General features: G+C 47.6%; 3 protein-coding genes across 4 annotated transcripts; 1 reads left to right on the forward strand and 2 right to left on the reverse strand.

Moving 5' to 3' along the window:
- Nucleotides 1-8,039: 8,039 nt before the first annotated feature.
- On the forward strand, nucleotides 8,040-11,824 carry LOC133916327 (asparagine synthetase [glutamine-hydrolyzing] 1). Its single transcript, XM_062359947.1, has 13 exons — nucleotides 8,040-8,207; nucleotides 8,613-8,751; nucleotides 8,886-8,984; nucleotides 9,118-9,259; nucleotides 9,483-9,673; nucleotides 9,776-9,937; nucleotides 10,026-10,106; nucleotides 10,306-10,527; nucleotides 10,598-10,732; nucleotides 10,821-10,901; nucleotides 10,990-11,076; nucleotides 11,184-11,291; nucleotides 11,391-11,824. The coding sequence occupies exons 1-13, from the start codon at nucleotides 8,128-8,130 to the stop codon at nucleotides 11,616-11,618; spliced, it is 1,755 nt and encodes a 584-aa protein (XP_062215931.1). The 5' UTR covers nucleotides 8,040-8,127; the 3' UTR covers nucleotides 11,619-11,824.
- A 23-nt stretch (nucleotides 11,825-11,847) lies between these two features.
- LOC133916328 (probable xylan O-acetyltransferase 8) lies at nucleotides 11,848-14,624 on the reverse strand. Of its 2 annotated transcripts, none has more exons than XM_062359948.1 (6): nucleotides 14,104-14,624; nucleotides 13,662-13,950; nucleotides 12,836-13,007; nucleotides 12,548-12,747; nucleotides 12,284-12,436; nucleotides 11,848-12,181 (listed from the first exon to the last, which is right to left on the reverse strand). In XM_062359948.1, exons 1-6 carry the CDS (start codon nucleotides 14,225-14,227, stop codon nucleotides 11,848-11,850), a joined length of 1,272 nt encoding a protein of 423 aa, XP_062215932.1. In that variant the 5' UTR covers nucleotides 14,228-14,624. The 2 variants fall into 2 exon arrangements, with proteins under 2 accessions (XP_062215932.1, XP_062215934.1); XM_062359950.1 differs by having other exon boundaries at nucleotides 13,662-13,990; nucleotides 14,104-14,230.
- Nucleotides 14,625-16,191: 1,567 nt separating this feature from the next.
- Nucleotides 16,192-18,562, reverse strand: LOC133916329 (protein PMR5-like). Its single transcript, XM_062359951.1, has 5 exons — nucleotides 17,680-18,562; nucleotides 17,406-17,577; nucleotides 17,144-17,322; nucleotides 16,905-17,063; nucleotides 16,192-16,738 (listed from the first exon to the last, which is right to left on the reverse strand). The coding sequence occupies exons 1-5, from the start codon at nucleotides 18,006-18,008 to the stop codon at nucleotides 16,408-16,410; spliced, it is 1,170 nt and encodes a 389-aa protein (XP_062215935.1). The 5' UTR covers nucleotides 18,009-18,562; the 3' UTR covers nucleotides 16,192-16,407.
- Between the last annotated feature and the right edge of the window lie 1,004 nt (nucleotides 18,563-19,566).

The following is a 19,566-nucleotide window of genomic DNA, read 5'->3' on the forward strand; positions in this document are numbered from 1 at the left end:
ACTTCTGTTACAAATAACATTTGAAAGATTGTAAAAAGAAATGTAAGCACTTACCAACATATGTATCATTATCCAAAGTGAACTCTCAAACTTTGTCAAAAGATATAAAAGAGTGAAATAATGGGATCAACTGCTCATTCATATTTCTTAACTCATTAATTTCTGTCACTGAGGTGAAACAACAAACAAAGTGATTATCTGCGACCATATAGTCCTAATGTCTAATAATTGGTTCTATGGACATACGCCACACATAATATGCCCGCCATTGGAACAAATCACTGCACAAGAATAAAAAACTTCTCGTTGTACCTGACAGCGACCTCAACTCAATGTCAAGTGCAAGGAAAATTTTGTTAACCTTGTAACAAGCATATCAAGGCATACATATATGTGCTATAAATATTTCATTCTCCTAATAATTTGGTTCAAAGATAAGTTGATAGGAAAACACAGCCTGGTAGACACATTGAATAAGAATGAAACACTAGCTAAAAGCAAAAAAGTTCATGGACCAAGATAAGGGTACAGACACAGGTAATTCTCAAGATTCAGTGAACTGTTTGTGATCATCTGTAATTTTGCACAAGATCTATGTCAGGGGCACATAATTTATGGATGTAATGCACCAAATGCGCATTTTTGACTAAAGTCAGCATCATGAAGAAGAAAAAATACTGCCTAACCATATTGAACATTGAACAACATCAGCATCGTAAAATCTTCACAACATCAGCCTAAAACTTTTATATGACAATAGATTAACTAAGATAAAAATCTAGGAGGAAAAAAACACTACTTTCTAATTCAACCAACATACTTCGTTGGCATATTAGTTTTTTTTCTTCCTACACTTGTTCTTTGAGGTATGCAATTGTGGAACGACAATTGCACATTCATACCTGCTTTATGTAGTTAAGTGTGCTATTTTGTCAATTAATTATGTTTGGTTAGTCAATAGTATTCCTACATTTTGGATCTCAAGTTCTTTGTTGGATCCATTTGTGAAAATGAAAGTGGAACTAGATGGTAGAAAATAGTCTTAATGAGCAAAAAAAAAAAGAATTATCATGGCAAACTCACTAATTTATAATTTTAATGGAAAATTAACCAACATTTAACCATTCAAATGTATAGTCCACAACAAACAATTTGGTTAGCCCTACTCCATATTAGAGTTGTTCGATTTAAACCAAACACTATGACCACAATGTAAATTCCTAGAGTGGACTGTAATTTTCTTAAGGTGCCAGCAAAACCAACAAAACTCATCCACAACTGAACAGAAAACAAATAGTAAATATTTAACAATAGAGTTATATATGAGGTTGTAAAAGCATAGATTACTTACTCACCGCACTTCCTCTGGATATTTTGCAGTACCGTTTCAAATTCACATGATAACAGAAAGATAAGAGCATTAATGACTATGTAAGCTAACAAAAAAAGTAGAGAAAATTAATAATTGCATATATATTTTTTGTGGCTGTTGTAAAAGAAATACATGGATCCAACAAAATTAATGAATGTCCAGCAATTACTTGTGCAATCATGACGGTACAATGCTTACATAATAGAGGAGCCCGTATGCATAAAGGTCGTGCATCCAACATGAACATTTTATCTCACACAAAGTGATCATGGTATTGGTAGTCATACAATTTGGTCACGCTCATCATATCACGGGAAACTTAACTTAATCTGCATTCTCAATATGGTAGCAGTAGTAATGTTAAAGTACAACCAATAGGAACATTGTGGTGGCCAATTGGTCGTAGCATGCAACGTTGGGCCGTCATTTTCTACATGTAATAGCAGTTAATCAACGCACGTCATTTTACAATATGCATAATAGGTGATCGTGGTTTTCAAAGGAAAGAAAAATGAAGCTGACAAAGGGTAACACAAAGGTAAGTAGATGATCCACATAATAACATATACCTAACTATCATAAGGCACTTAATTAAACATGTACTTAAGTATATCACCATCGAGGTGCAAAACCGAATCCAAAAATTCACACATACAACATCAGTTTTAATTGTGAGCTTGAGGCCATTTGTGCAATAGCTTAGAGCTCAGACTTTGCTAATAGCATATACTACTGAATGCTTGCAGAGTTCTAGTAGATGCCATTAGGACCTGCAAATTCCCGCATCAGTGTCGATACCAAGTCAGTTGCAGAGAACACTTCCATCTCCACAGCTGACAACACTCACTTCCATCAACTACTAACTTGGTAAACAAAATAAGGCAAAACAACTAACAAAGTCTAAATATTGGGGGTACTAACTCATCTGAAGCATCCAGCAACGACCAAACATTAACACGCCACAACAACTACATTACGCACAACGTGTCAGAATCTGGGCATTGCGTGCGGCAGCACAACATGGAGGTGACCAAATCAGCACAAGGACGAGGCTGGGAGGCGAGGTGTGACCTAGGAAACACATACCAGCCTTGACGAGTGCATCCCAGAGCTCCTCGGGGAGGATGCAGCCGTTGTGCTGACATTGATGACCTGGAAGATGTGGTGGAGCTCGAGCTCCTTGTCGTCCGTGTAGAGGCGGAAGTTGTCATAGCTGACACAGCTGTTGTGATCGCAGTCGCAGGTGTGGAGCAGATCCTGCGTGTACTTTCACTCGCAGTGAGTTGCTCACCCACACCTTGATTTGTACTGAGCAATAGGAGTAGTTCCTAGGAGGTGTCGCCAGCGCGTGTGGCGGATTTTAATTTTGGTGTCCAAAATTTTGAATTTTGGGAGCGGGTGCACATGATGGAGGTTGGGGAAGGGTGGTAGTAGTAGTGCGTCATACCTCCTAGCCGCCGCCTTCCTCATCCCCGTCATCCTCCATCCACCGAGACGACGTGGCTCTTCTTCCTTTCGTCCTCCATCCACCGTTGCTGCTCCGTGCCACCTGGGTATCACAGCCACTTCAATGCCCAGCCACAGGTCCCCTCTGCTTCCACGCTGACCATCTTCCTCCACCTCGTTGTTCTCCATCCATTGAGGAACCGAGACAGCGTGGTTCTTCTCCCCATCGTTCCTCCTCGTTGAACCCTCCATCACCGGCACCCTCCACCTGGAGTCTTGCATCCGAGAGTGGGGAGGAGGACAGTGATGTGGAGGCTTGTGCGTCGTAGAATGGCAAGGCAATTGGGGCTGTCCTTGCCCACTTCAAGCCTGCACGCGGATTCACCTGGATCTGGAGGGGATCGATCGAGGGAGACATGTCGAGCCCAGATTTGGGCGGCGCACAGAAGAAGAAGGAGAGCGCCTCACACGAGTGCCGCATCCCGTGTCTTCAGTCGTCTGGCGACGAACTCCTGGAGGCAGCGCAAATCCATGGCATGGTCGTGCTTGTTGACGGAGACGCAACCGGTGACGGCGTTGAACAACGGTGACGGAGGAGAGGGAGGAGGAAGGACTGGTCTTCACCTAGGATCTGGCTGGATATGGGGAGGGGCACCAGGATCTAGCTGGCGGGAGAGGGGGTGGCCGGAGAATGGAAGTTGTGGTCCAAATCCAGCAAGGACGACCACAAGGCACCTTCTTTCCTCTTGGGACGAGGACATGGAATGGGAGGGGTCAAGGTTTACGAGCTATGAGACATGGCCCACTTGTCGGGTGGAACCAAGTGAGAGGAGGGTGGACGGATGACCACGATCACCACCATACCACTACCAACTGCGATTTTTAATGTAGTAGAGATTGTTAAGTAGCAGACGCATCGATCGAAGTCTTAAGCTTCACCTATGGGATCTGAGGTCCTCAACCTCGCTATGCTATGATTGGATTGGCCGAAACGTCAACTGATGCATTCGTTAGTGTTAAAATTGGATGTGATTAAATTAGGTGGTGTTCCGTAGTTAACTTATTGTTGATGACCAGACTTCTGATGATGACTGCATAGTTTGATTTGGTATTCTTTAGTTGATTAGTAACCTATTGGTAACCTGGTCCACCATCGATGCACCAAACATATTGAGCTTGGCGTGCATTTCATTCTTGAAAGAGTCGCTCTCGGTGAACTTCACGTCCTCCATGTCTCGAGCAACTAACAATTTGCCAACATTATGATGAAAGGCCTTCCATCATCATTGTTCAACGCCTTCGGCTCTAGTCTATGCATCTCAGATGACGCACGGACTGCCAAGGGGAGGGGGGGTGTTAACGTACACCGCCTGTTTTGGCCGCCATGCATGAGGTATGTTTGCGTTCACCTATTCTACCGGCAACGATCCACTCCCCCTGCTTATCAGCTGTAGAATAGGCAATAGTTGCTATTGACTAGAGATTAGTTTTGCACGATCAAAGCCTATACACACTATATATGTACACCACCTCTATGATCAAATGCACACCTTGAGCATTCTCTCATTCTGCAATAATGAATAATAGGATTAAACTACACCTTAGGAAGGAGCGCAACATTGTTCAGAAGCATCTACTAGTTGAGATTCTGGATATTGCTAAAAAAAAAGAGGAATAGAGGGAGGACATATGCATGGCATGCCAAGCATTGGAGTTTATGGCCATATATGTACTTCTTCATCGAGAATGGATGGTGATTTTATAATAGGCTATGTGGTGGATAATATTGTTTCATCACGTGTTTTGATATTTATGCTTTTATTGTGATCAACTTTCCGATGTGATAATGAATAAGGGCTACGTGCATCATATGATGCATTTACCTTGGTTCTATGTATGTATATTTTTTCATCTTTGTACTCTCGTACATAGTTTGCTTATATTGTCGCATAATAGAAAACTACAATCGTCTTTGGTAGCTCAAAAACCGTATTTCTATCATCTCGATGAATTGTCTTTCTTAGAGTCAAGTGGGGAAGACATGCGTAAACATGCATCCAGAAATAGACATAATTAATGGATATAATAGGGTGCTAGCTACCTACCAGCCTATACCTTCACCATTTTCTTACCGTTGCCTATCTCCATGCCTTAGCTACCTGAACTCAGTCCAATTGTGGCTTCTAGCGCTCCTAGATGTGCTCGCATCATTGCCCCTAGTCAACAATGCGCCATTGCATAACATTAGCCCCTCCCCCTCCATCGCTACTACAGAAGAGGGGGGTGTGGATGTGTATTAAGTCCTAAAACATATTCCCAAAAAGCACGTAAACCCTAATGGAAATAAAACAATAAATTAACTAAAATAATGAAAATACAAAGCAAAAGTATTGTACTTTTTTGTGCGTTAAGATCAAACTTTTTTATGTCCAAACTCTCTTGTCAAAACATGAAATCCAATAGACAACTCCTAATCCTTATCTTCTTTAGAGGTAGAAAGATTTAGAGATAGCTCAACCAACAACAATAAGAAAAACAAATACTACGATATGAGAAAATGCACCTCTTGCCAGATACCAAGTGCCAAGATACATATGAGCTTACATTAGTTTTGCCTTTACCTCCAAAGCGACATCAAGCAGGTGGGATAGAAAAAATTGTGAAAGAAATGAAGTATCAAGCCTGTTACTTACACTACGACAAAAATACCAAGTTACTTACACTACGACAAAAATACCAATCTGCGACCCTCTATCACTGTCAGTTTCTAGAAAATCGATAGTGATAGTACATCCAAAGAGAACCAGTAATGAAAAACCATTATCACTAAGAATTGATAGTGATAATAGAGGGAGTATCATTATCAATTCATGTTATGAATCGGCAATGATAATGGTTTGCAGCTCATCTTGGGAAATTCATAACTTTTCATACAGAGTCGGATGGATATATTTTTTTACAACTTTGTAGTTGATTTTTTTTTTCATTTGAAGCCATCTAGATATCCAAATATGGTCCACAACTATTTTGGCATTTGTAACTTATTGAGTTGGACTCATTTCGTCATGGTTCACTCATGAGAATACCTAGCATTCCTAAACTAGATGAAAAATGACGAAATTAATAATAATATGGTGAAATGATAATAATATATTGTATATGCAATGTTCTTCTTTGACATACATGTGGGCCAACACAGTTCCAAGTTGAATGAAATATGAAATGATGCAAAAATATAATTGACAAGGAATTGTACACGACTGCCTATTATATGTAATGTAAATATAGGGCTACTTGTGTGGTCCTAGAAGAATATTACAAAGAGGGTCACGAGTTTTCATATAGGTTTGGGCCTCCGAGTGGATAACAACATATGTCTTGTCTTGTCTTGATTAATCTCAAGATCAGAGTTTATAATAAGAGGTGTGTATAGATCTACTCCTAAAAAACTAGACTAATTTCACTGTGTTCCTACTGATAAAGCCCCAGTCGGATGATGGTTGCTTCTGTCGTGGAATTTCGATAGTTGTTGATGGTTCTACCTGACTAGACTTAATCGGGGTCTCGTGGCATTATAGAAAGGCTTGTTTTGGATGTACCCCATCTTCTCCTTTTATAGTCAAGGTAACTCGAGCATATCTTACCCAAACTCCTCCAGGTGAAATCGCTCCAAATAGATGATATCCCAGATATCTAGGAGACCTTTTTCGAATAGAGGATAGCATCTGTATTTGGTAGGATTACTTACCATGTATTTTATCTTCATATATTTCTCCATGATGATTATAAATAGTACCTAATCGAGTAAGATATCAGGGATCGTCACATCCCTTATAGATATACGGTATTTATAGAATATATAATACTGATTATATATCCTCATCAATAACCTAGGCAAGTAATCATCTCTAATGGTAGTAATTAAATAGTGAAATGATAATATATGCAACCCTTAAGTTTTTTCATGTTGAAGCGGAGAAAAACAAGTGTCGGTTTGCATGTTTTTAATGAGATATTTAAAAATTCATAAAATATTCATATGGAGTTGGATGAAAAATATTTATATAAAAATTGTAGCTATCAGTGAGAACTGCAACTTTGCAGTTAATAATTTTTCCATTTGAATCATTTTGATGCCTAAGTAATCATCAAAAGTTTTGGACATCAACGGTCAAAAGAAAAAAATATCACATTGTTCTTAGCAATTAGTGATATATAAGATGGTAAGGAGGTTTCAAGCGAGGTGATAGGTCATTGGTTCGACTCCCCAAACCGCACATGTGTATATTTTGTGTGAAAAATGCGACTGTCTACCTAGCACAGGGGAGTGGTCTGGGTGAAATCTTTTTTAATTTTTTTAGCGTTGAAAATATAAAATTTGAGGACTAATTATCACTGTCGGTTCAATAATTAACAATTATTGGTGCCGATTTCATAGTGCCAGTTAAAAATTGATAATAATATCAGTTATAAATCAACACTAGTAGAGTTTTCTGTAGTAATATTAGTTGCCTGTTGGTGTCGTGGCTGTGTCCAAGGCCGCTGTAGGCAACCTCTACACGACATTGATCTTTTCCGTTGCTTGTATACGATGCCAGCATTGGATGATCCACCACTGTCCTGTTCATTGAACCAAACACTGCAAATCTTCAATAAAGATCCGAGGAATGTCTGATTTTTTAGCAAAGCATAATTCCAATTATCATCGCTGAAGAATAAAAATTACCAGGCGGATTCATTGAATCTCCCCAGCATCTGAGCTTACGTCTCGGAGCATATTAATCGTATCCAAGATGCTCACAATAATGGCGTCGTTTGCGTCACGATCCGCGACAAAATCTCCACGAAGGAAAATAAGCTTAAACTAACGTCGCATCTCGCAGCGAAGCACCCGGTCGGCCATTGGTGAATCCGGTGGGTCCCGTCAGCTCAGCCCCACCACCCAGTCACCCGGGTCCACCGCACGCGCTTCACCAAGCCGTCGATCAGTGATCCGACGGCCAGGGTCGGTGCTGACGCAACTGTGAGCCCCACGCTGACTCGGCCGCGCTTCATCCCGAGTGGATAAGCTCCCGCCGCGCACGGAACCCGCCGAACCGGCACCCGCCGCGTGTCCCGCGAGCCGCACGGGAGCGCGCCGCTGGGTCGCAGACGCGAGGCCCCGGAGCCGCGCGCGCCGGCTATAAAAGGAGGGCCCATCTGCCTCTGGTTCCCCCATCACAACTCGAGCACTCACCGTCTCGCTCGCTCCCTCCCTCCCGCGCGCTATAGCTTGCTCTCGTTTCCCGTCTCCCCCAGTTCGTGGCACCATGTGTGGGATCCTAGCCGTCCTAGGATGTGCCGACTGGTCGCAGGCCATGAGGACTCGCATCTTCGCCTGCTCCAGAAGGCAAGCATCCATTGCACTAAGCACTTACAATTGTAGTGCCATTTGTGTTGTAAATTCCTTCATCGGAGTGATCATGAGGTTTATGGGTGTTAAACATGTCGTTAAATCTGAGAACGTGTTTGTTAGCTACTGTTCTTGAAATTGCCGGAAAGAGCCATGGGAATTAAGGACGGGTAGTTGGCGTTGCTGTTTTGTCATTGTTGGGTGCTTTGACCCTTTGCCGGGGTTCTCATAGGAATCATAAAGAATCGAACGGTAGGGGCAACACTAAGGGCAGATCTGAAAAAGTAACCCGGGAATCTTCGTTGTTCACTAAACCCCATGTGTTTATTTGTTATTGGTTATTCTATTGGTGCGACGAGTCGGGTTGATTCCTGACCGGCGGACGTGATCCATGTGGTGCAGGCTGAAGCACAGGGGGCCGGATTGGTCGGGGCTGTACCAGCACGAGGGCAACTTCCTCGCGCAGCAGCGGCTCGCCATCGTCTCCCCGCTGTCCGGCGACCAGCCGCTGTTCAACGAGGACCGCACCGTCGTCGTCGTGGTAAGAAACATGCATGAACGATCAGTTAACGCACGCCTACGGCTGAAGCTGTCACGTTTCGACGGCCGGCACGTTCTTATGCTATAATCGATCGATATTCGTTTGCTGATTTTCTGTGCTGTCTGAAAAAAAAGGCCAATGGGGAGATCTACAACCACAAGAAAATTCGGAAGCAGTTCGCGGGCAAGCACACCTTCAGCACCGGCAGTGACTGCGAAGTCATCATCCCTCTGGTGAGACGGATTGGTTCCCTCAGCAAAATTTAGCATTGCAATACGTTTTCATAGAACAACAAATTAACGCTGCAAGACTGCCAAGATGATGCTGACCTTCTCTGTTTTTGTTGCTGTCGTCGATCGTCTCTAGTACGAGGAGTACGGGGAGAACTTCGTCGACATGCTGGACGGCGTGTTCGCCTTCGTGCTTTACGACACCCGCAGAAGGACGTTCATGGCGGCACGCGACGCCATCGGCGTCAACCCGCTCTACATCGGCTGGGGCAGCGACGGTATGTAGGTCATGCATGTGCCAAACCGCTTGGTTCTTCCCTGATCTCTGCGCACTATCCGTTCACGTTTCTGTATCCGTCGTCCGCATGTGCGTGCGATCAGATTCAGAGCGTGGCAGACTCGCAGTGCGTTTGCCAAGCATCGTAACATATGGAAGGCGTGACACGTTGATGATTGATCGATCTTGTCCTTGTCTTCCTTCCCTGGGTGATTTCACTGCAGGCTCCGTCTGGATATCGTCCGAGATGAAGGCGCTGAACGAGGACTGCGTGAGGTTCGAGATCTTCCCGCCGGGTCACCTCTACTCGAGCGCCGCCGGCGGGTTACGGCGGTGGTACAACCCGCACTGGTTCCTGGAGCAGGTCCCGGCGACGCCGTACCAGCCGCTCGTCCTCAGAGAGGCCTTTGAGAAGGTGCGTGTACTACGACAGGACTGTCTTGTTCGGTTGTGAGTGGTGGCACGGCCGTTACTGACACTGACCTGGCCATGTGCATGTGCGGTGCTCCGTTTCCAGGCGGTCATCAAGAGGCTCATGACTGACGTGCCGTTCGGGGTTCTTCTCTCCGGCGGCCTCGACTCCTCCCTGGTAGCCTCGGTGACCAAGCGCCACCTGGTTGAGACCGAAGCCGCCGAGAAGTTTGGGACCGAGCTCCACTCCTTTGTCGTCGGCCTCAAGGTTTTGCTCGTTCATTTGCAGACGTTTTATCGCCTTCTCCGAGAAGCATGGGACGCTGACGCTTTTGGTTCTTGCCTGAACGTTTCAGGGCTCCCCTGACCTGAAGGCTGCAAGAGAGGTGGCTGACTACCTCGGAACCATCCATCACGAGTTCCATTTCACCGTCCAGGTAAATCACAGGAATGTACAGACAATGACCGGCTTGTTCAGACCAGCCTTAACAGAACAGTTCACACAAAATCACCACGTATTAAACCCCAGAAATGTGACATTAAAACCTGAAGTCGTAACGCTTTTGGCCACGAACTGGCCAGGTCAGGACTCGGGATACTGATGAGCACTGACGAATAATTTGGCCTTTTTCCTAGGACGGTATCGACGCGATCGAGGAGGTCATCTATCACGACGAGACCTACGACGTTACGACGATTCGGGCCAGCACCCCAATGTTCCTCATGGCGCGCAAGATCAAGTCGCTGGGGGTCAAGATGGTGCTGTCGGGGGAAGGCTCCGACGAGCTCCTCGGCGGCTACCTCTACTTCCACTTCGCCCCCAACAAGGACGAGTTCCACAAGGAGACCTGCCGCAAGGTATATACACACTTGCCAATTCCTTTTGAATCTGGCACGGGACTGTTTCTGATTCCGACGCAATCCGCAGGTGAAAGCGCTGCACCAGTACGACTGCTTGCGTGCCAACAAGGCGACGTCGGCCTGGGGGCTGGAGGTCCGCGTGCCGTTCCTCGACAAGGAGTTCATCAACGTCGCCATGAGCATGGACCCTGAATGGAAAATGGTATATTTCAACTCTGCTGCCGTCAAGGAGAAATGATCACTGATCTGTGCTGCTCTTAGTTTGCTGATGTTCTCCTGTTGGCGCGCAGTACAACAATGAGCTTGGGCGCATGGAGAAGTGGGTTTTGAGGAAGGCATTCGACGACGAGAGGCAGCCTTATTTGCCAAAGGTACATACGCCAGTTTCTGGAGATTTTCCGATACGCCTTGCTTATCCTCTGTTCTGACCTAAGACTTGTGCAACGTTTCCATCAACAGCATATTCTGTACAGGCAGAAAGAGCAATTCAGTGATGGTGTTGGCTACAGCTGGATTGATGGCCTGAAGGCTTTCACAGACCAGCAGGTAATGCAATAGATCATTTCAGCAGTTGTGTAGCAGCTTCTTAATCAGCAGTATAGGCCAGTTAACTCTCTGTTCCTCAATACACCGACGTTTGGTTGTCCGTTTAGGTCACGGATGACATGATGAAGAACGCTGCCCAAGTGTACCCGTACAACACACCAATTAACAAGGAAGCATACTACTACAGGATGATATTTGAGAGGCTTTTCCCTCAGGTGATCCAGCAGGATGCCGAGCGCTGAGCTGAACTGATCCTGCAGTTTACTAGTTGATTTGGAACGATGTGCTGATGCGCAGCGCGAATCTTGTTGCAGGACTCGGCGAGGGAGACCGTGCCGTGGGGCCCAAGCATCGCGTGCAGCACGCCGGCGGCCATCGAGTGGGTGGCGCAGTGGAAGGCCTCCAACGACCCTTCCGGTCGGTTCATCTCCTCCCACAACGACTCCAACCACGCCGGCGGTAACCACGCCAACGGCAAGGGGGTGGCGGTGGCGAACGGGAAGGTAAACGGTACCGAGGTTGCAGTCGCAGTTGCGGTGTAAACTAAAGGATAAGAACTAAGACCAGTAAGGTGTTGCAGCCATGGCGCGGTGGCACGTGCTATTTCTTACGTGTTGTACAGTATGTCACTAGCGTATGTGTGTGAGCGAACGAGACTGCGAGCAGGCATGTGTGCCGGAGTGATGACTTGAACTCCATCTTGATGAATTGAGCTATGGATCGTTCTAAAAATACTCCCTTTAATTTCTTTGTTACTGCTGCGAGATACAACTACAAGTGCGCGTAGAGGATCTGGTTCCATGTGTCCGGCACACCAGGCACACACCAGTGGATGCAATCCGTGTACGTCCGCGGGTCGGCCCTTTGCGCGTCGGTGAGCAGTTCACCGCCGGTCTCAGTGTAGATGGAGACGTGGGCGTCGACACGGTGCTCCGTGAGTTGCGTGATGTTGAGCATGGCCACGGGCACCTTCATCCGGCCCAGCACACTGGACATCACCTCCATCATCCGTCGGTCCGAGCCGCTGCCCCAGTACCCCTTCTGCGTGATCGGCCACGTCTCGTTGTAGCACCGGATGCCACTCTCCCTGCCCCAGTCTTCGCTCCTGAAATTTTTCACAAGTCGTAGATGCATGCGTGTCAAACTAATTGATGAGCAGTTGGATCAGGAATGGAGTCGATGGTCGAGATGAGCATGCTGCACGTGCCTCATGTGCGTGGTGGAGATGGACATGAAGAAGACCCTGGTGGCATTGGGATCGATGTTGGAATCGACCCAGTTAGCCCATGTCTTGAGGCCTAACCGGAACGCGACCCAGGCATCCAGCTCCTCGTACCCGTCGTCCCCAAACGAGCCCCACCTGAAAGTCAATTACTTAATCAGAGAATGACAGCGATCACACCGGCCGATTGGATTAATTAGTACTTAGGTGTGTAGACGCCGCATGCGAGCCGGTGAACTCAGCACTCACACTGTCTTGATCCTGCTGCCGGTCATCCACCAGACGTAGCTGTCGAAGATGAGGATGCTGGCGCCCTTCCAGCGCTTGGCATGCGCCTCGATTGCGTCAACGTGCAGGACCCGGCCGTCGGCCCCCAGCCGGATGTTGCGGTCGGAGTTGGACTCCACCAGGAACGGCGCCCAGTAGAACTCGATCGTCGCGTTGTACTCCTGCACAAAGTAAGTTGTCATGCATGGGCCGTTTTGTGTTAAGCACGGGTGCCTGCGACACGCTTCGGCTGGTTGGTTACGTGCTTACTTCGGCGGTGTAGACGTTTAGGGTGGGGCTCCGCTCCATGGACCGGGCGGTGTGGGGCACGACGGAGTTGACGAGGCAAACGAAGGAGAGCCATTGGCCCAGCAGCAACGAGTCGCCCACGAACATCATCCGCTTCCCCCGCAGCTTCTCCAGCACGGTCACCGGGTCAAACCTGCAAAATTTCAGCCCAACGGTTATTAGCGGTCGTGGTGAATTGCAAATGTGGGCAAGATTAAAAGTAGCCCGATCCATTTCCAAAAAAGAAGGACGCTTTAGTAAGGAAGGGATAACCTACAACAGAGTTAAATTCAGCCCACTTCCTCATAGTCGCCCATAAAGATCCAACACACTCCGTCAAAAAATGTATTAAAAAAACATACATAGCCAGCAACAAAGTCGATACATTCTCCATACATTTTAGGTCAACGTTACTAGAGAGGTTAAACACTGAAACTTAATCAGTGTTAGTATAAACAACAGCGTCGACCGATGCCCTAAAACTCAAAATTTCTCTTTTATAAACGCTTGTGTCTGTGAGTTAGCTCAGTCTCTTTGCATTAGCATCATGCCTTGATCACAGGACAACCAAATCTTTTCGGACATGAAATTATATACTACATTGTTTCATTTGTTACTTTCAACCGGAATATATCTAACTGTGCAGAAAAATAAGGTACAAGCCCAACCTACCGATGAATTATTCCTGCCCGGTGCCAAGCTAATTAAGCTGCAAATTTGGCAGCTTACACTTCACTACTTTTTGAAAGCCAAGAACACCCTTCAAGACTTTAATGCGTGACTGAAAATTGAGTACGTGGTCGCTGACCTTGGGAGACTGCAGCCGTCAAGATGCCAATCCCAGTACAGGTAGTCACTGTCAGGCCTGCCGTTCCTCTGGCAGGAGTCCTGCCTGTCGATGTACGGGCACGTCTGGTCCGTGTAAGGCAGCTTCTTGGACCTGTTGTACGCCCAGTACCCCTCCGTCACGCTGCACCGGCTCGGGTCGAACGCCATCTTGGCCGGCGGTGGCGGCACCTTCTCAGGCCCCGTCAACGTCGACCTCGCCACGGCCAGCAGAGACGTCCTCTTCTTCTCCTTCTCCTTCTCCATGACCTCTGAAGAGAGCATGCACCATTCAAAGCTCAAACGCTTACACTGTTTCACCAAGTGTCGATGATGGTAGGCTCAGGCGCAAGTGCATATGTGCAGTGCAACGCAGTTCAGGAGCTGCAGCTAGCAAGAGAAAAAGCGTCCTAGAACACATGTACCAGTGAGTGACCGGAGGTCCTCGGTGAAGATGATGCCCGCCAGAGCCAGCCCGCCGATGATCGCCACCACCACTGATAGCGGGGCCCGCCCCTTCACCCGCTTCATCGCAGGTATCTGAACCATGACGTCCCTACGAGCATGCAGACAGGGCAGCAGTGCTCGTTGCAGACTGCAGGGTGACTGGAGTGAGATGTTAAGTTATTGCCGCTGCAGCTGTTTCTAGTATAGTTGCAGTAGCGGCGGATGCAGTTGCGCTGTGGGGGCAGGGCAGGTGCATTTGGCACTTGATTTTTAACTGTTTCGTCTGCTAACTTGAGTAGGCGTGAAGCAAAAGCAACGTTTGGGGGTTGAGCTGAGGCGGCCAACCTGAGCATTTTTGTTCACTTTGCATTGCCAAAAGTGCTGAAGCTAATATAGGGCAGGCTCCATGGGTATCCATTTAAAAGGAAGAGCTGCTGAAGCTAGATACTGTACCAACAAATTGTGTGCTCCACACTTAGATCATGCCCAACAAATTGTGTGCTCCCTTCACGGTTTCCTTCAGGAAAGGCTCTATGGGTATCCATTTAAAAGAAAGAGCTGCTGAAGCTAGATACTGTTCCAACAAATTGTGTGCTCCACACTTGCAACATAAACTGCCTTTTGGCCTTCTGGGTGTCTGGCTTTTTCAGTGGGCAGCATCATTTCAGATGGAATGCTGCGAAAGTTACAGCTCAGCTCATCGAATCTTGCATGTACTCCTTCAGTAGTATCATTGCTACAGAAGGCAACAGATACTGCCCGTATTTGGGTAGCATCGTCTGTCCTGTGTAGGCTTAACCAGACAGGGGCAACAGCCTGCATGCATGTACTTAACTCGTAATTAGCATGTAGTCTTTTGTACACTTCGCTGAGCTTAAGTTAATCGAGAGGTTACTCATTTTCGTAGACTCCAATTTGAGAGCAAGGCAAAGGTCATACTCGAGAAGTACAGTGTATTATTTGTAAGCTCGACTGACAGTTGCAACATGCATGAGCAGGAGATAGAAAACTAGAAAAGAATACTGAATACATGTAGTTTTGATAAGATGTTTGACCAGTTTGTTGGTGAGATCTTGGTGTGCTGTTTGTTTCGATGCTTTACTGAGAGGGCCCATTCTACATTCCGTCGATCTTATGATGGAGCATTATAATATGACAGATGGCGCATCACGTCGGTAAGTTCTTCTTTCATGGGATTCTTGGCAAACCGAAGTCCGGACAACAACACTTCACTGCCAAGCAATTCGGGTTCATCATTACAAACTTCAATACGGAGAAACTGATGTAGTATGTACAGGAGTAATATTTTAGGCTGCAACCAGATTATGCACAGTTGCCATTCCCATGAAGATTGCTACATGCATCCATTTTTTTCTTTCAAAAATCTTTAATGCTGGACAACCTGCATGTATCATGCATCAGAACTCCGAATAATATGATCTGGGCACATGTCAGCGGTGAAATGGGTGCAGGAATATGCTTGATCGGACCATGTGGGCAAATCGCTGACGAGATTCTTTAAATGATGTCAGTCACGCAATATTTGAACGAGAGGTAGGTTGAGAGAATTATGGAAACCTAGGACTAGATTGCACATGAATACTACTTCCATAGAAAGCAAGCGATGATCACGACAAGGAAATTAGAACTGCTCGGCACCTAATTAAAGAATCAATTACCCTGTTACTCCGGCAAAAGAAAACAACGTGTGCCCCTTTCTGCATTTATCAGTTGAGCACTGCAAAAGTTCAGCAGATCAGCCGTTTCCGCAAAAAAAAAAAAAAAAAAAGAAGAGCCGATCGTGATGTCATAAACAACGCCAGCCGCAATAATCTGTCGCATTTGGTACGTACCCGCTTCAAATCGAAGGCAAACCACTAATCACTAAAGCTAACCGAATAACAAGAGTATTCTGTCGGTAACAACAAAAATTAATGCACCTTAAATTGCCATGTTACAACCGCTTAAATAGGTCAACTCCTCGATGATCACCAGTTAAGGTGAATAGAAGTAGTGCATATATAACGTTCTTTAACTCCCAAAAGAAGTCTTTTAAAACAATGGACTAAAAAGAACCACATTTATCACAAACTGATCCACCCATTTGCAACAAATCATATAGTGTATAACGTGAGCTCCACAATTTGGCATTTCAATATCAACAGACATACACATTTTCCCCAGCCACTTGTAAACGCCCATGATCATCACGTCACACTAAAGATAGTTTACACGCACCGAAAAAATAAAATAAAGTTGGCATTCCAACAGTAGCTAGCTAACTATTTGTAGAAGAGGAGGGTGTAGAAGAGCTGGTTCCAGGTGTCCGGGAGGCCGGGGAGGCACCAGTGGCTGCAGTCCACCGACCCGGCGCCGGGGTTGGCGCGCTGCGCCGGCGAGAAGTCACCGCTGTACACCGACGGGTGCGCGTCCTTGCGCAGCGCCGACAGCGTCGTGATGTCGAGGAGACGGACGGGGCTCTTCATGCCCCGCAGCACGGCCTGGATCACCTGGTCCTGGCCGGAGGCCTGGCTGGAGGTCGAGTTGAGCCCAGCCACCGGGGCCGTTTCGCCGTAGCAGTTCTTGGACACCGGCTTGGGCCACTCCTTCGAGCTGATCGAGCCCACGGCAGAATAGCCCAAACAAACAAAATTAATCAATTATATGTCAGAAAAACAACGACGCGCGCACACGTGAGAGTGCAGTGCTCAGAGAGACACGTTCCACGGAGTCACGGGTGAGTGAACGAGATCGGTGCAGAATAGGCAGCCAGAGATACCTGTAGTGTGTGGGCGACACGGACTGGAAGAAGACACGGGTCTTGGCTGGATCGACGTTGAGGTCCACCCAGTTGGCCCAGGTGGTGAGGCCGCGCTGGAACGCCACCATCCGCTCCATGTCCTCGTAGTATCGCCCAGACTCCCCCATGTAATCCCACCTGCACGCACGCAGATTCTCAATGCAGAGCAAATTGCCGAGCATCGATTCTACCAACTGGGCGAACACGTATGTGCGTACCCCTGCAGTGTGCCGGTGTGCGTCCACCAGTGGCCGGAGTTGAAGGAGAGCACGTCGGCGTCGCGCCACGCCTCGGCGTTCTCGGAGACGTCGTCGAGCATCAGGACCCGTTTCCCCTGGACCACGTCGATGTCCACCAGGTACGGCGCGCGGTAAAAGGATAACGTCACCTCGTACTCCTCCTCGCACGTATGTGAGGGAAATTCTATAACAATGCGTGATGAAACCTTTTGACGTAATTTGAATATATATACATGCATACCAGGAACTTGTAGGTGTAGAGAGGGTCCGCGGAGACGAGCTGCGCCGGCGACTGTGGCGCGGCGGCGTGGAGCAGGCAGATGAGCGACTCCCACTGGTTGCGGCCCAGCGAGTCCCCCACGAACATCACCGTCTTCCCCTTCATCCGCGTCAAGAAGCCCGCTCCATCAAACCTAGTGGAATTACCAAGTTACTATCACAACACATGCATAAAATTCTGGAGCTGCAGGCATGCACGCGTGTCGCCATGGCACGGTCCACGCTGACGTACGTACCTCGGGAGCTCGCAGCCCGCCGGCTTCCACCTGTACCGGAGGTACTTGGAGTCCGGCCGGCCGTAGAGCTGGCAGTTGAACTCCGTGTCGATCATCGGGCAGTTGTACCCTGTGTACGCTGACGCCGCCGAGCCGTCGTCGTTGTCGAGGACCCAGCTCCCGCTGAAGACGTCGCAACCCGCCGGGCCGGGCGTGGCGTCACGCCGGTGGCGCCGCGCTAGCCCGACGGGGAGCGCCGAGGCGCGCAGCGAGAAGGCGTGCAGCAGGAGGACGGAGGAAGACAACACAACGGCGAGGACGGCACTCTTCCTGCACAAGGGCAGTATCATGGCAACGAGAAGGAAAGCGGAGGCAAAGGCGCGTTTTCAATCAATCGATGGACCAGGTCGAGTAATCAGGAGGACAGCTACGAGTAATCCTCCGCCGCCGCAAGCAATCTAGCTGCGCTAATTATTCGACCTGCTGTGCGGATAATGCAATGGATTACGCGGCTCCTCGTGGAGGTGAAGAGTATTATCAAGAGACCGATCGATGGGGTACATGTGAGGGTAAGATTTGCCGACCGACTGGAGTTCGCGTAAGGGATGAAATCTACGGATTCGTTGCCTTTGCCGGTTTGCCCTTTGGTGTACGCCGTCGTAGGTACATGGAAAGACTTTCAGCCTTGGAAGTCGTGCGTTTATAGATATAGGATCTTTATATTCGCACGCAGCTTCGGTTATAGGATGGTCTTGTTTGTCTGTTCGAGGCAGGCAGCATGTCTTGGTCTCTGAGACCTTCCAAAACAGGACGGGATTGTTAGCTGCTGGATCGGTATGAGCAGGAGGAGGATCGGAGTAAAGATGTCTATATACGTGGTGCATTCTGGACAGCTCGAGGCACGACACTATAGGTACGGCTTAGACACTGCATGGTCTGAGCCGAGATGGATTGGATCGGCACGGACACGGCTCAGTCCGGGCCGATACGGGCACGACCCAGCCATGCACGATCCGACCCGGCACGAATGAGCCCTGCTATTTTCTATTTTCTATATTTTTAATTTTGTAGCTATTTTTTATCTATTTTCTATGTTTTATCATATTTTTATCTATTTTCTATATATTTTCTATATTTTTATTTTATCAGCCTGAATGTGCCGACGGGCCGCCCCTGCTCGTCGGGCCGGCCATGCCGTCGGACCACAATCATGCCCGGTCCGGCCCGGCATGGCATGGTGACCAACGGGCCATGCCATGGGCCGAGAGAGAGGCACGTGGGCCGGCATAGTACTGCCCGTTATAGTAGCCGAGCCGTGCCGAGCTGGGCCCATGCCGACCCGGCCCGAGTGACCCATTTGACCATCTCTGGATCGGAGGAGGAGAAGAATTGGGCAGGAACAGGAGGAGGATTGTATTTCAAGTGAGGAATAAGGTTTAGAAGATAGTTGTTATATCTGTTTTTTGATGTCTCCTTCTCCACTCTAACTTGACTACATATACTCACCTCTTACACGGATTAAGCCGACACACATGACCTGTCCTAAACCCTTTTCAGCCCAGCGACACGAGCATTTGGTCGACGAGCGCGCGAACTGCTTCGATCCTTCCCGCCATCTTCAGTATCAGTCTCTGTGTCAGCATCTGCTACTGGCGGTGACAAAGGAGTGATGACAGTCCCTTCCTTTGAAGACCTGCTTGTCCCCAAGTAGGAGCAAAGAGAAATCATTGCTTGAGTGCTGTTGTGTCTTCCCATGTAGCAAGTGTGTCGTCCAGCCCCAACCAACAGACCTTGACTTGGGGAACAAATGCTCCATCGCGAGTGATGAACCGACATTGCAGAACCTATAAAGAAATCCATATGGCAGAATCATCAGGTGGTAACATGCAATTACCTGAGGCTTGTAAC

Source organism: Phragmites australis, chromosome 4 (genome assembly GCF_958298935.1).
Source record: "Phragmites australis chromosome 4, lpPhrAust1.1, whole genome shotgun sequence".
Lineage (NCBI taxonomy): Eukaryota > Viridiplantae > Streptophyta > Magnoliopsida > Poales > Poaceae > Phragmites > Phragmites australis.

What these genes read in the sequence shown, in the direction of transcription:
- LOC133916327 (XM_062359947.1), top strand. Translation starts at nt 8,128, where the DNA reads ATGTGTGGGATCCTAGCCGTCCTAGGATGTGCCGACTGGTCGCAGGCC. An exon ending in ATCTTCGCCTGCTCCAGAAG is followed by an intron (nt 8,208 to 8,612) that starts GCAAGCATCCAT and finishes CATGTGGTGCAG; the next exon opens with GCTGAAGCACAGGGGGCCGG. An exon ending in ACCGCACCGTCGTCGTCGTG is followed by an intron (nt 8,752 to 8,885) that starts GTAAGAAACATG and finishes CTGAAAAAAAAG; the next exon opens with GCCAATGGGGAGATCTACAA.
- LOC133916328 (XM_062359948.1), bottom strand. Translation starts at nt 14,227, where the DNA reads ATGGTTCAGATACCTGCGATGAAGCGGGTGAAGGGGCGGGCCCCGCTA. An exon ending in GACGGCTGCAGTCTCCCAAG is followed by an intron (nt 13,008 to 13,661) that starts GTCAGCGACCAC and finishes GAAATTTTGCAG; the next exon opens with GTTTGACCCGGTGACCGTGC. An exon ending in GGCAGCAGGATCAAGACAGT is followed by an intron (nt 12,437 to 12,547) that starts GTGAGTGCTGAG and finishes ATTGACTTTCAG; the next exon opens with GTGGGGCTCGTTTGGGGACG.
- LOC133916329 (XM_062359951.1), bottom strand. Translation starts at nt 18,008, where the DNA reads ATGATACTGCCCTTGTGCAGGAAGAGTGCCGTCCTCGCCGTTGTGTTG. An exon ending in CACACCGGCACACTGCAGGG is followed by an intron (nt 17,064 to 17,143) that starts GTACGCACATAC and finishes GCGTGCGTGCAG; the next exon opens with GTGGGATTACATGGGGGAGT. An exon ending in GTGTCGCCCACACACTACAG is followed by an intron (nt 16,739 to 16,904) that starts GTATCTCTGGCT and finishes GGGCTCGATCAG; the next exon opens with CTCGAAGGAGTGGCCCAAGC.